Consider the following 12,890-nt stretch of genomic DNA (forward strand, 5'->3'; position numbering starts at 1 on the left):
TAGACTGGGGGTCTGCTTCGTTAAGCACCTTCACACCATCCGCCGGTGGCCGCCCATTTTAATTCTACTTCCCATTCTAACATTTCTGTCCTCGGCTTCCTCTGCTGCCAGGGTGAAGCCACTCTCAGGTTGGAGGAGCAACACCTCATACACCATCTGGGAAGCCTCCAAGACAGTGAATTCCCTAACTTTCAGTCCTTTCTATCCTCTCTCCCCCCCCCCCCCCCTCACTCTCTCAATTTCCCATTCTGGTTCCCCTTCTACTCCTACTCTTCTCCTCAACTGCCTATCACATCCCTCTGGTGCCTCTCCTCCTTCCCCTTCTCCCATGGTCCACTCTCCTCTCCTATCAGATTTTTTTCCCTTTTTCAGCCCTTTACCATTTCCACCTATCATCTCCCAGATTCTCATTTCATCCCCCCAACCACCTACCTTCCTCTTTTCTGGCTTCACCTATTACCTGCCAGGCTGTATTTCCCTCCTCTCCCCCTCCTCCTTATTCTGGCTTCTTTCCCCTTCCTTTTCAATCCTAATGAAGGGTCTCGGCCTGAAATGTTAACTGCTTATTATTCTCCATAGAAGCTGCCAGATCTGCTCACAGTTCCCCCAGCATTGCGTGCTTTGCTCTGGATTTCAGCATCTGCAGATACACTTGTGTGCAAGAATTAAATGTCTGGAGGGGAATTGGTGGGGAGGGACAAGTGGACAATGGAGTCATGGAGAGAAATCCTAAAGGAAAGCAGAGAGAAGAGGGGAGGGAAGATGTGTCAGAGATCACCATTCTGTTTTTCTGCTATGGATTGTGTTGTGGCTCTATTAACACTCGTTAAGATAACTCACTCATACAAACTGTGGACAGAAACTTATAATTTCTTGGTCTTCACATTTTATGAGGAGGCTAGGTTCCTCCCTGAGTAATCAGAGCAGCTCATTGTAATAAGCATGCTTCAAGTAGCTTTTGTTGTTCCTTCAAACTTATATATATATATATACTTACCAATCATGCCATTGACTGTACCAAACAGCACTGAACCCAGTGTAGGTGTTGATGTCTCACCAAGATTCTGCATCACCAGCGAACCATGACAAAACACATTGACGAACTCGCCAAGGTGGAAAAGCCCTACTTCCTGGAGGTGCTGTCTTTCCTCGTCTGTAGTAGCTGCACTGAAAACGAAAACACAAACACAAACCCATTGCTGCAAGTGCACTGAGACAGAAATCTCAAAATGCTACAGATAATTTAAAACACGATCACGTTAAAAAGTCAGTATCTGGGAAGAAAAAGAAATTCCTTCAATTTAATGAAGTACAGCATTCACTGTTGCTGGAACACACACAGAAGTTGGTGGAACCTGGTATTTGTGAACAGAGTCGTAGAAAATATTACTGGAAAATCTAAACAACTCACTAACGTGGGAAGCTGTGGAGATTTGCTTTAAGAGGTCATAACTATATTAACTATGATATTCACATAAAGATTCAAAATGAGCTATAACTTAAAGATAGTTCTATTGGGAAGATCAAATAAAAAAAGATTATGAAAAGTAAAACTCAGGAGAAGTCAAGTAACTATTAAGAACTGTTCCTGTATCATGAGGAAAAGGTGTGAGGCGTATTAGTGATGTTTGGAATGGAATACTTAATTTTGGTAGCTCAATGGTTATGGCTGAGGAAGCTCATTTTGAAATTGGGCAGTGTACCAAGTTTAAGACCTGGGTTTGGTATTATCTGGAGCGGTGGTGAAGGAGGTGAGACAAAAGGAAGGGGAGTGAAATGTGTACTGATGGCTCTGGAGAGTGTGGCTCTCACTGACCACACAGTTGTCCTGTCCACTGATCTGAAGGCAGTGTTCTAATCCCAGAGCAGTACATGAACCTCTGCTGTCAGACACGGTTATTGGATTGCCCTGGCAGTGTTCATTAATGTTCACGTGATGATTGTACAGTTGCGAGAAAAAGTTTGTGAACCCTTTGCACTTATCTGGTTTTCAGTATTAATTAGCATTAAAATGTGGTCTGATCTTCAATTAAGTCACAATAATAGACAAACACAACCTGCCAAAGCTAACAGCACAGAAACAATTGTTCTACTCCGTATACCATTTAAACAATCAAAACCAAGGTTGAAAGAAGCAGCTGCCTCGAATAAGCTCCAGTCTTTGCTTTCAAAGCAGACCTGTGGCACTGAGATGGCACCAAGGTGGCACCTTCTAACCAGGTGCCGATCTCCCTGTGAACAGGTTTGATTCATTTAACCAGTGGTCTGTACGTAGGGCTTAGGAAAGTGGATGTGTTGGTCCGAGTAGCTGAAGTGAGGGTGGGAAACAGCCATGTAGGCTCTACAAATATATATATATAAACCAGGTCTAATATATTCCCTCCTCTGGTTGCAAAGTTGACATACTGGTGCAACTTTAGGACTGTTTTTAAGTTGGCATAATTGAAGTCACCAGCAACAATGAAGACACCATCGGGATGAGTGGTTTCACGGTCACTGATGGCACTGTAGAGCTCCTGCAGCACTTCCCCAGCATGGGTTGGTGGGGGACGGGTGTGTAAACATCAACAATCACAATTGAAGGACTGCATTTCACTATTTAAAACTATCACAGCTGATCAGCTCTAGGCAACATTACCTCTTTTGATCCAGTTCAATTTTCAGTTCTTTAATCTTTCCAAAAATTAGTTGATACTCATTCAATACCTCCGGTATTCTAGCCTCCGCGACCTTTCATGAACGTCCACACGGATGTGCCACAGTGAATATAACTCCACAGTAGCCCCAAAATTCCAGAATCCGAGAAATCAAAGTTTGATACTGTAATTGTCTCCATTGCCTCCAGCATAGCACAGAATGTACATTGCACACTGTTGAACTATCCTGCCATAATTCATCTTTATAGGTAATTTTAATTCAGTCTACTTGTGGATCCCTTCAAATATCTCACCACCACTCAAAGGCCAGAGTGCATATACCATAAAATCAACGTAAGATTACCTGTAAGAGTGGAAATACCTTTTTAGAACTGCTCACCTGTCTTTCTGACATACAAATAAATTGAAGGAGTTCTCTGCACCCAAGAAATTATCATCATCCAATATCTCCACAGCACTCATCCAGTTAGGGTTGAAGTCTCGGGCAATCTTTTATAAAAACAATAAAGGAATCAAGTTAATTTTCAAGTTTCTATTTCAATTACATGCTAGGTAGAAACTGTGGCAGTATTCAAAGTCTGAAGTAAATTTATTATCAAAGATGATATATGTCACTGTATACAACCTTGAGATTCATTTTCTTGTGGGCAATCATAGTAAATACACGAAACACAATAGAATAATGACCATCCTCTATAGAACAAATAAACAATGTACAAAAGACAAACTGAGCAAAAAAATGATTATATACTCCTTCATGAGGAAAACTAAAGCAATTAATTCAAATAATGGAACTATTTTCTAAAGATAGATTTTCTAAAGAACTTTGGACTAGAATAGTAAATGTAGAGTAAGGTGCAATGGAGCTACTCGAATATAAAACAGAGCAGCAGGATATAACACGACTTAAGGGTGAATATGAAAGTAAGTGAGACATCAACAAGCAAAGAAAAGAGATTAGTGTGATAAAGGGCAAACTTTTGACAGAATTTACACCAGGCTTAAGAAAATCTGCCAGAGTTTAATAATAAAAATATAACAAATGCAAGAAACACTTTCACTATACCCATATTAACATATTCTCTTAACATAATATCTTGATCCAAAACCGATATGGAAAATGTATAAAGAAAAGTAAGAACTGAAATGACAAATTTTAGAAAACAGGTCTAAAAAAAATTACATAGCAGTCAGATAAAACTTCTAAGGAAAAAACTTTCATCATCAAAAACAGGTAACTCTCCACACAAGTATATGCAATACTGATAAATACACACTACTAAGCTTAAAATAAAAACACAACCTAGTAAATTGAAGAAATTATCATTATAGGAGAAGAAAAGTTAACCAATGGAAGAGTATGACTCTCCATGGAAAACGTCCCTATGATCTCAGCAGACTAGATGTCGACAAGGAAGCATCAAATGCCTAGCTCAGAGTTGGAGACCTCTTCCCAGAAGAGGGGTTCCTTATGGCAGAACAGGGCCAGGAGACCAACACAAAAAATTATCAAAAAAATCATAATAAAGACCAAAAAATTCAAGGTGACAAAAGCAGAAAATTCTAAGAGAAACCAAAAACAATCTAACACATTGCAGGATCCTACTGTAGTTTAACTCAATCTGATTACTTACAAAGGCACAATCAAGTGGCAAATTTTATTCACCAAAATCTTGCTATAAAATACAAACTCATGAAAGACACCAGACTTTACTATAAATACAAGCCAGATCCAATTTTAGAGTCAGAGTCCTACAAATTATATTATGACCGATCCATTATTATATATAGGACAATCTATAACTGTCCAGATATAATGTTACAGATTAACAAGCAACTTACTTAGTAGTCACAACCATTCTAAGCACACGGAAATCAAGTGAAAAATACTAAAAGTATGCTGAAATAAAAGAGGAAATTGAAAGACTATGGAACATGAATAAAGTAGGCATACATTGTCCCCATAGTAATATCTACAACTGGTTTCATCCAAACTCACCACCTTTGATTCGGCCAACATCAGTGATGTCATCAGCAAATTTAAATATGGCACTGGAGCTGTGCTTAGCCTCAGAATCCTAAGTGCAAAGTGAGTAGAGCAGGGGCTAAGCACACAGCCATGTGCTGATTGAGATTGTGGAGGGGTTGTTGTTGTGAATCTGAACTGACTGGGGATATGTAAATGAGGGAAACTGAGGACCCAATTGCACAGGAGGTATTGAGGCCAAGGTTTTATGCACCTTCACTGTTCAGATGTTCCAGAGTTCAGTAAAGAGCCCATGAAATGGCACCTGCTGTAAACCTGTTGTAACGGTTGGCAAATTGTAACAGATCCAGGTCACTTTGTAGGCAGCTGATAAGTTTCATCACCAACCTCTCAAAGCTCTTCATCAAAGTGGGTATAAGTGCTACAAGATCATAGTCATTGAGACAGGTTACCACGCTCTTCTCAGGCATCGGTATCACTGAAGCCTGCTTGAAGCAGGTGGGTACCTCAGACTATTGAAGCAAGAGGTTGACAAATACTCCAGCCAGCTGATCAGTCCTCATGAAGGATACTCTCACGTCAGTCTCAGAAATTGAATCATAGGGTCATCGGGGATTGAGAGTTCACGAAGGTGCCTCCTGAAGGTGATTTCCTACAATCACCTCCGTGGAGTAGAATGCAGTGAAGTAGGTGTGACAGAACAGATATTTTTGATCTAATTTAAATACAGAACCTCTGCCAAAAGTTACAGAAGTCTTTTCTGCAAAAAATAGAAATATTAGTGGGAAAGGGGGAGGGGGTGGGGAGAGTTTTACAGGGAAAATGGGATTGATGGAATTACAGAGACTTAATATAGAATTGATTGCCCAAATAGCCACCTATTTTTGAAAATATGATAAATCCATGATATGATAAGTCAACTGAAACTTGAAGTAATTGAAGTGCATTTTGGACTGGATGATTTTAACAGTTTGCATCATGTTAATGATAAAATCACTCCACAAGCTTGCTGAAGACTTTCACTGAAGGCAAACACCAATCAACAGTGTTGGAGGCACGTGAACACCACAGCTACTTTGGATCTTTCAATCTGTGGCACAACCAGGATGGAAGCTATCGCATTATAATCAATTAATCAACTGCTTTAACAATAACAGAGAATACCAATAGAAAGACAGTTTTTTTCAGTAACTTTCAACTTGAAATCTTATGGATACTGTAAATCATATCATTCTTATAATAAAACCAAATTATAATCAGTACATAAATATCTTTCCATTGTATATAATACTTTAGGGGAGGTGGGGAAGGTAACTGATTGAACGTTCCCTTCCTCCAGATAACGTTGTGTCTGTAGATGACATTTTAAGCTTACCAATATTAATTAAAAATCAATTACAAGCAGTGGGAGAAATATCAGATGATAAATTAAGAGTATTATCATTTGTATCAGTGCCAATACATTGACCACATTTACCAAAAAAAGTCAGAAATGGAAGAGACTTTTTTTTTAAATTACTACTTTCTTCTCCTTATCAGGGAGTGAAGTCTGGAATGGGGAAGCTGCACAACACAACCCTCAACATCCAATTCAGTGGCGGCAAAGTTTTCAAAGTCACATCTGCTGACTAAAGAGAAACATCAAAATGTATATTGGAGATACTCATGGAGTTTGGTTTTAGTTTGAAATGAAAGAGCAGATCCGGTACATGAGATTTTCAGCAACCCTTTTGCAAGTACATTGTTGGATCAAAAATAGACTATGAATATCTCTCTAGCCTGTTCTGCCACTCAAAATGTCAGAAATAAATAGTGAAATTAATTCCTCTTCTTGCCTGATTCTCATATGCCTTGATTCCCTTTAGTGCTCAAAATCAATTGATCTCAATCTTAAATATATTTAATGAATGAGCATCCACAATCCGTACAAACAGAATTGCAAATAATCATCCTAAACTGCAGAATAGACAGGGATCGACACATAGGTATGGTAGCTAAGTAAGTAAATAAATAAATAGAATGGCTGATATCTTATTCCGATCCCTAATCCCCAACTCTCCAATTAAGAGAAATGGCTTGTACTCAGCTACACAATCAAGTTTTATACTCTATAACATAATTCCCCTTCCAAATCCTATAAAAAGATCCCATTTACTCCAATCTCTCCATACAGAACAGCCCTCTTATTCCAGGATTGCATCTGATGATCCTTTCTACCCACAATAGGGAAAGTATGTTCTCCCTCTGCAAAGCAATCAAAGGCAGGCAGTTGTGTTATTATTTTTATGAATGAACATTCACATAACAATTTAAAAGCTGACACATTAAAACTTAACATGATTGGGGCTTGCAGAGCAGCAAAAAACTTAAAAGAAAAATGTGACACAACCTCTATTTGCATTGTACCTCTTCAAAATTGCCTTCCATTGGTTTGTAGGCAAGCAGCAGCACTGAGCGCATCAAATCTCCCACAAGAATAAAGTCTCCCTTTGTTTTCAAGTAAAGGGCCATAATATTATTGTAGTGGTTACACTCTGTGCGTAGCTCTTTTTCAGCAGTCCACTCATATAATCGAACCTATAATAAAAATATTTTTTCACATCTCAGAGCAAAATAACAATTTGCATGCTTTACAAAATGCCATATTTAGAAAAAAAAAAGAAATTTTAATTACTAAAACAGAATTTTCATTCTTACATTGAGAAATCTAATTAGGGATAAAATTGTACAATTTTCAGTTTGGTGGGACCAGCTTTGGCAAAAAAACAAGTGAAACAGACCCTTTAAAATCTTCTTCCTCCATATCATGGAAGGAAGCATAAAAGATAAATACTCACATGTCAACCCAAAGTCAAGATTTGTACTCATTAAGGGTTACTATATGCAGAAAAAGGATCTGTCAATTTTTAGAATCAGAATTAATCTGTCGTGAAATTTGTTACTTTGCGGCACCAGGACATTGCAATACGTAGTAATAAACACTATAAAATTATAATAATTATATACTTTAAAAAATTAAATAGATTAAGTAAATAGTACAGAAAGTGAGGGGAAAAATAAGTACTGTGTAAGAGTTCATGGGTTCATTGTCCATTCAGAAATTTGATGTTGGAGGCAAAGAAGCTGTTGAGTGTGTGTCTTCAGGCTCCTGCACCTCCTCCTTGATGGTAGCACTGAGAGGAGGCCATGTCCTGGCTGCCAGAGGGGCTAATTTGCACGATGGAGCTAGCTGTATTTACAACTTTCTGCAGCTTTTTTCAAGCCCATGCAGTCCTCCATAATAGATTATGTTAGACCAATTAGAATGCTCTCTATGGTACATTTGTAGAAATTTGTGAGTGCTTTTGATGACTTACCAAGTCTCCTCAAATTCCCAATGAAACATAGCCACTGTTAGGTCGTTTTTGAAATTGCATCAATATAGTGAGCCCAGAATGGATCCTCAGAGATGTTGACACTCAGAACATGGAACTGCCACCCTTTCCACTTCTGATCACTTGATGAGGACTGGTGTGTGTTCCCTCAACTTCCCTTTCCTGAAGCCCACAATCAATTCCTTGGTCTTACTGACGTTGAGTGCAGTTGCTGCTGTGTCACCACTCATCCAGCTAATCTATCTCACTCCTATAAGCTGCTCTGTCATCATCTGAAATTTTGCCAACAATAGTTGTGAGGTTGGCAAATTTGAGCTGTGCCTTGCCACACAATCATGGGTGCAGACAGAGTAAAGCAGTGGGCTAAGCACACAACCTTGAGGTTCGCCAGTGTTGAAATCAGCAAGGATGAGATGTTATTTCCGATCCACAGACTGTGGTCTTCCAATGAGGAAGTCAAGGATCCAGTTGCAGAGGGAGGTACAAGGATTTAAAATGCAAAACATAGAGCAAGCACTCTTATTTTAGGTTTCACATAAAACTGTCTATGTCTTAGAAAAATTTACATAGCCTGTTATGACTAGTATAAAAAGAAACACTTTCTGCCATCTTAGTAAAGTTGTTAAAAATTTTACAAATATTTACATACTGTGCTATTGATGCTTGCCAACAACTTGCCATTGAACTCCACCATGGAATACACCGCACCTTTTACTTCTTTTTCGGCGACAGTCTGAAGTTTACCTTTTGAATAAAACATTTAGAAAGATACTATTTCTTGTGTATTCAAAATGAATCATTAACAAGTATGGAGAGTGTTAAATTAATCATAAATGAGTATATAAACAATCTGTATCAAGACTTGTGACTATGGTGCCTAATTTGCTTAACTGCATTAGAGGGAAATGAAGGTAATAACAGCTGTTTGGAAATACATTATATTTGGAACAAGAAGGCCAACATTGCTCATTAATAAACAAAAACTTTATATGCTAATAGTGCTTTGGAAAAATAAATTGGAGATAATCAGGTCCATAATTCATGTCACGCAGATGAAATTCCAATGGCTGAGTAACCTCAATAATGAGAGGTGGTAATCAATGGATTAAAACTAGTCAGTGTTGGTGCAAGAAGAACTGCAGGCCAGTGGCTAACAAAACAGACCAATACCAGTTTTCATAAGATGAAGAAAGAATGACCTGGAATATTAGGTTTTTAAACTGGAAGAAAGCCAAAAGGATAAGTGGATTATTCAAAAGGTAGTCAGCATTAAATATAATTTAACCTACCATCAGAGTACTGAAACACAATAATTCGTCCTTGTTTTGGTTCTGCTTCTTCAGGATAAACCATTGCCGTACCCACAACAAAGTACGTATTGGGATCTTTGCTCAACTTGCAGGATACAATACTTAGTGCATACTCATTTTGAAGAAACTGGTGAGCATGAAGTACTAAAAACAGAAAGCTATTGTTAAAAATTTCTAAAATACAATCCTATTAAATACAAGATTATAAAAAATAAATTAAGACCAATAAAAGCTTTTACCTTCAATAAAAGGTACAAATTAACTGCTACAATTGATATTATTGCTACTCAAATGTCAGTGATCTTGCTCCTTTGCATTATTCCAGTGATTCTGTGAAATGTGTATTGGTATTTGTGCTACATTTCATGATCATCTGGCTTATTAATATTTGCCAAAATGGTTGAGCGGTTTGAAATTGGCCAACATTCCTGGAATCAATGGTCTGAAATTCATCATCTTCTGAAGAGGAGAGCCAAGAGACACACCACTTCTCACTTTCTTTGGCCTGAAATCTAAGAGAGCCCGGACAGTGTACTGTTTTTACCATAGAGTATCCATAATCTGATAAGTAATAAAATGCAAAGTATCACATTACTTGAATTAGAGTGCCTATAAAAAGTATTCACCCTCCTTGGAAGTTTTCGTGTTTTATTGTTTTACAACACTGAATCATAGTGGATTTAATTTGGCTTTTTTTTACACTGACCAACAGAAAAACACTTCTTTGTCAGTGAAGGGTTTCTCATTTTGAAGAAGTCGCTTTCAGTCCTGACGAAGGGTCTCGGCCCAAAACGTCGACTGTGCTTCTTCCTATAGATGCTGCCTGGCTTGCTGTGTTCCACCAGCATTCTGTGAGTGAGAGCAGATCTCTACAAAGTGATCTAATTACAAATATAAAACACAAAATAATTGATTGCATCAGTATTCACCCCTTTAATATAACACACCAAATCATCACTGGTGCAGCCAGTGATTTTAGCAGTTACATAGTTAAATGGAGATCACTTGTGTGCAGTCAAGGCGTTTCAAATGAATGTTGTAAAAATACACCTATATGTGGAAAGTCGAACTGCTGGGGTTGGTGGGCCTAAGAATCAGGGGATTATGGCAAGACTTGTGCGATAATGGGCATAAGGGGAGATATCTTTACAGAATACATTAGAACTGTTGGACTGGGGGGGGAGAAAGGAGTAAAACAAGCAAGCAAGGAATTATATTGACTTGACTTAGAATTGGGTATACTATGTTTAATTGTTCCTTCTAACTTGTTGGTAAACATCACTCTGGGGTGCATTGGTTTTGTCATCTTTATTTACCAGTTGAACATATTCTTTTTACAAAGTGATGTAGTAAGGTTGAAAGAAGCCAAATGCAGGCTGCACTACCATCTTTGGGGGTTGATAGTTTACCAAGTCAAAGTGACTTTAACTTAATTCACAATATTGTCTTTCATTACTTTCAATCTATAGGGCTTCTTGGGGTAATTTAATTTGATAAAGAAAGAGTAAGGGTTTTATTTCCCAACTCTCTACAGCAATTCTGTCTGGTTGGTGGTGGTAATGCACCTTTAAGATGGACTGTCAACAGCTATTAAAAGTCAGGATTGGTCCAACTGCTGGCAAAAATTACAACATGAAGACAAAAGAACACTCCAAGCAACTCTGCGAAAAGGTTATTGAAAACCACAAGTCAGGAGATGGATACTAAAAAATTTTCAAGTCACTGAATATCCTTTGTACAGTTAAATCAATCATCAAGAAATGGAAAGAAAATTGCACTGCTGTAAATCTGCCTAAAGCAGGCCATCCTCAGAAACAGAGTGCCCCAGCAAGAAGGGCACTAGGGATGGAGACCAGCTACAGACCCATGACAACTCTGGAGGAGTTACAAACTTCAGAGGCTGAGATGGGAGACTGCACATGCAACTGCTGTTGGTGGGTGCTTCAGCAGTCACAGCTTTATGGGAGAGTGGCAAAGCCACTGTTGGGAAAAAAAACACACACACATGAAATCTCAGCTACAGTTTGTTAGAAGGTATGTAGGAGACTCTGAAATCAGCTGGAAGGAGGTTCTATGGCCTGATGAAACCAAAATTGAGCTTTTTGGCCATCAAACTATATGCTATGTTTGGTGTAAGCCAAACAACACACAGCATCTCTACTGCGAAGCATGGTGGTGTCTGCATCATGCTGTGGGGATGCTTCTCTGCAGCAGGCCCTGGAAGTCTTGTGAAGGTTGAGGGGGAAATGAATGCAGCAAAATACAGGAAAGTCCTGGATGAAAACCAGACGCAGTCTACAAGAGAACTGAGACTTGGGATAAGAATTTGTTGCTGGACTTGAAAAGGGCTGTTCACTCACAATCTCCATGCAATCTGACAAATCTTGAGCAGTTTTATAAAGAATGGGGAAAAATTGCAGTGTCCAGATGGGCAAAGCTGATAGAGACCTATCCACAGAGACTCAAGAATGTAATTGCTGCCAAAGGTGCATCTAGTAAATACTGACTTGAAGGGGGTGAGTAATTATGCAATCAATTATTTTGTGTTTAATAATTGAAATAAATTTCAGCCAATTTGTAGAAATGTGTTTTCATGTCAACATGCAAGAGTCTTTTCTATTGATCAGTGTCAAGAAAGCCAAGTGAAATCCACTGTGATTCAATGTTGTAAAACAATGCAACACAAAAACTTGCAAGAGGGGCGAATACTTTTTATAAGCACCGTAATTTCAGCAAAAACCTAATTAAAAGGAAAACATTTTTCTGGCCTCCAAGCACCAAAAATTTGAAATTACCTAAATGATAAATGACTGTAGATAAATGTCTTATATCCAAGTATCAAATATGTAAAGGAAGTAATTTATATACTGAAATTAACTGCATGTAGCAACTTGACTTACACTTACACCAAAATAATTTTTGGAGAGGTTCTACTTTCTCAGTTTAGGTCCTGTAATACTGATTTTGATATATTACAGTGAAAACATTTGAAAAGAATTATGGAATAATGTGAAATTCAAGTAAATTTATTATTGAAGACGATATGTTACCATATACAACCCTGAGATTTATTTTGTTGCGGGGTTTCTTCAATAAATCCATAATAGAATAACCATAATAGAATCAATGAAAGGCTACACAACTTGAGCATTCAACTAGTGTGTAAAAGTCACAAACTGTGAAAATACAAAAAGGAAGAAATACTAATAATCATAATAAATAAATATCGAGATGAGATAAAGAGTCTTCGAAATTGAATCCGTAAGTTGTGGGAATATTTCGATGATAAAGTGAAGTAGAGTAAAATTATCCCCTTTGGTTCAAGAGCTGATAGTTGAGGAGCTAATAACTTCCTGAACCTGGTGGTGACCTGATGATGAACGCTGCTTTCCTGCGACAACATTTCGTGGAGATGTGCTTAATGGTTGGGAGAGCTTTACATGTGATGGACTGGGCTGTATCCACTACTTTATGTGGTGTCATGAATCCTGTGACAAGTTGAAAAAGACTAGCAGAAATGGAACACACCTGGAGTCTGGTTTACTATAAATTAAGACTATAT

The 12,890-nt window shown here is 38.1% G+C and overlaps 1 protein-coding gene across 2 annotated transcripts in view; it reads right to left on the bottom strand.

Annotated features, from left to right (window-relative positions):
- The window catches only part of ddb1 (damage-specific DNA binding protein 1), a 78,848-nt gene that overhangs the window by 9,098 nt on the left and 56,860 nt on the right, over positions 1-12,890 (bottom strand). For both annotated transcript variants that reach the window (XM_059975596.1, XM_059975597.1), the window contains exons 20-24: positions 9,308-9,472; positions 8,668-8,762; positions 7,051-7,221; positions 3,037-3,146; positions 998-1,167 (exon numbers count right to left, since the gene is read on the bottom strand). In XM_059975596.1, coding sequence (XP_059831579.1) covers positions 998-1,167; positions 3,037-3,146; positions 7,051-7,221; positions 8,668-8,762; positions 9,308-9,472 — 711 coding nt within the window. The remainder of the gene's footprint in view (positions 1-997; positions 1,168-3,036; positions 3,147-7,050; positions 7,222-8,667; positions 8,763-9,307; positions 9,473-12,890) is intronic.

Source organism: Hypanus sabinus, chromosome 7, assembly GCF_030144855.1.
Source record: "Hypanus sabinus isolate sHypSab1 chromosome 7, sHypSab1.hap1, whole genome shotgun sequence".
NCBI lineage: Eukaryota > Metazoa > Chordata > Chondrichthyes > Myliobatiformes > Dasyatidae > Hypanus > Hypanus sabinus.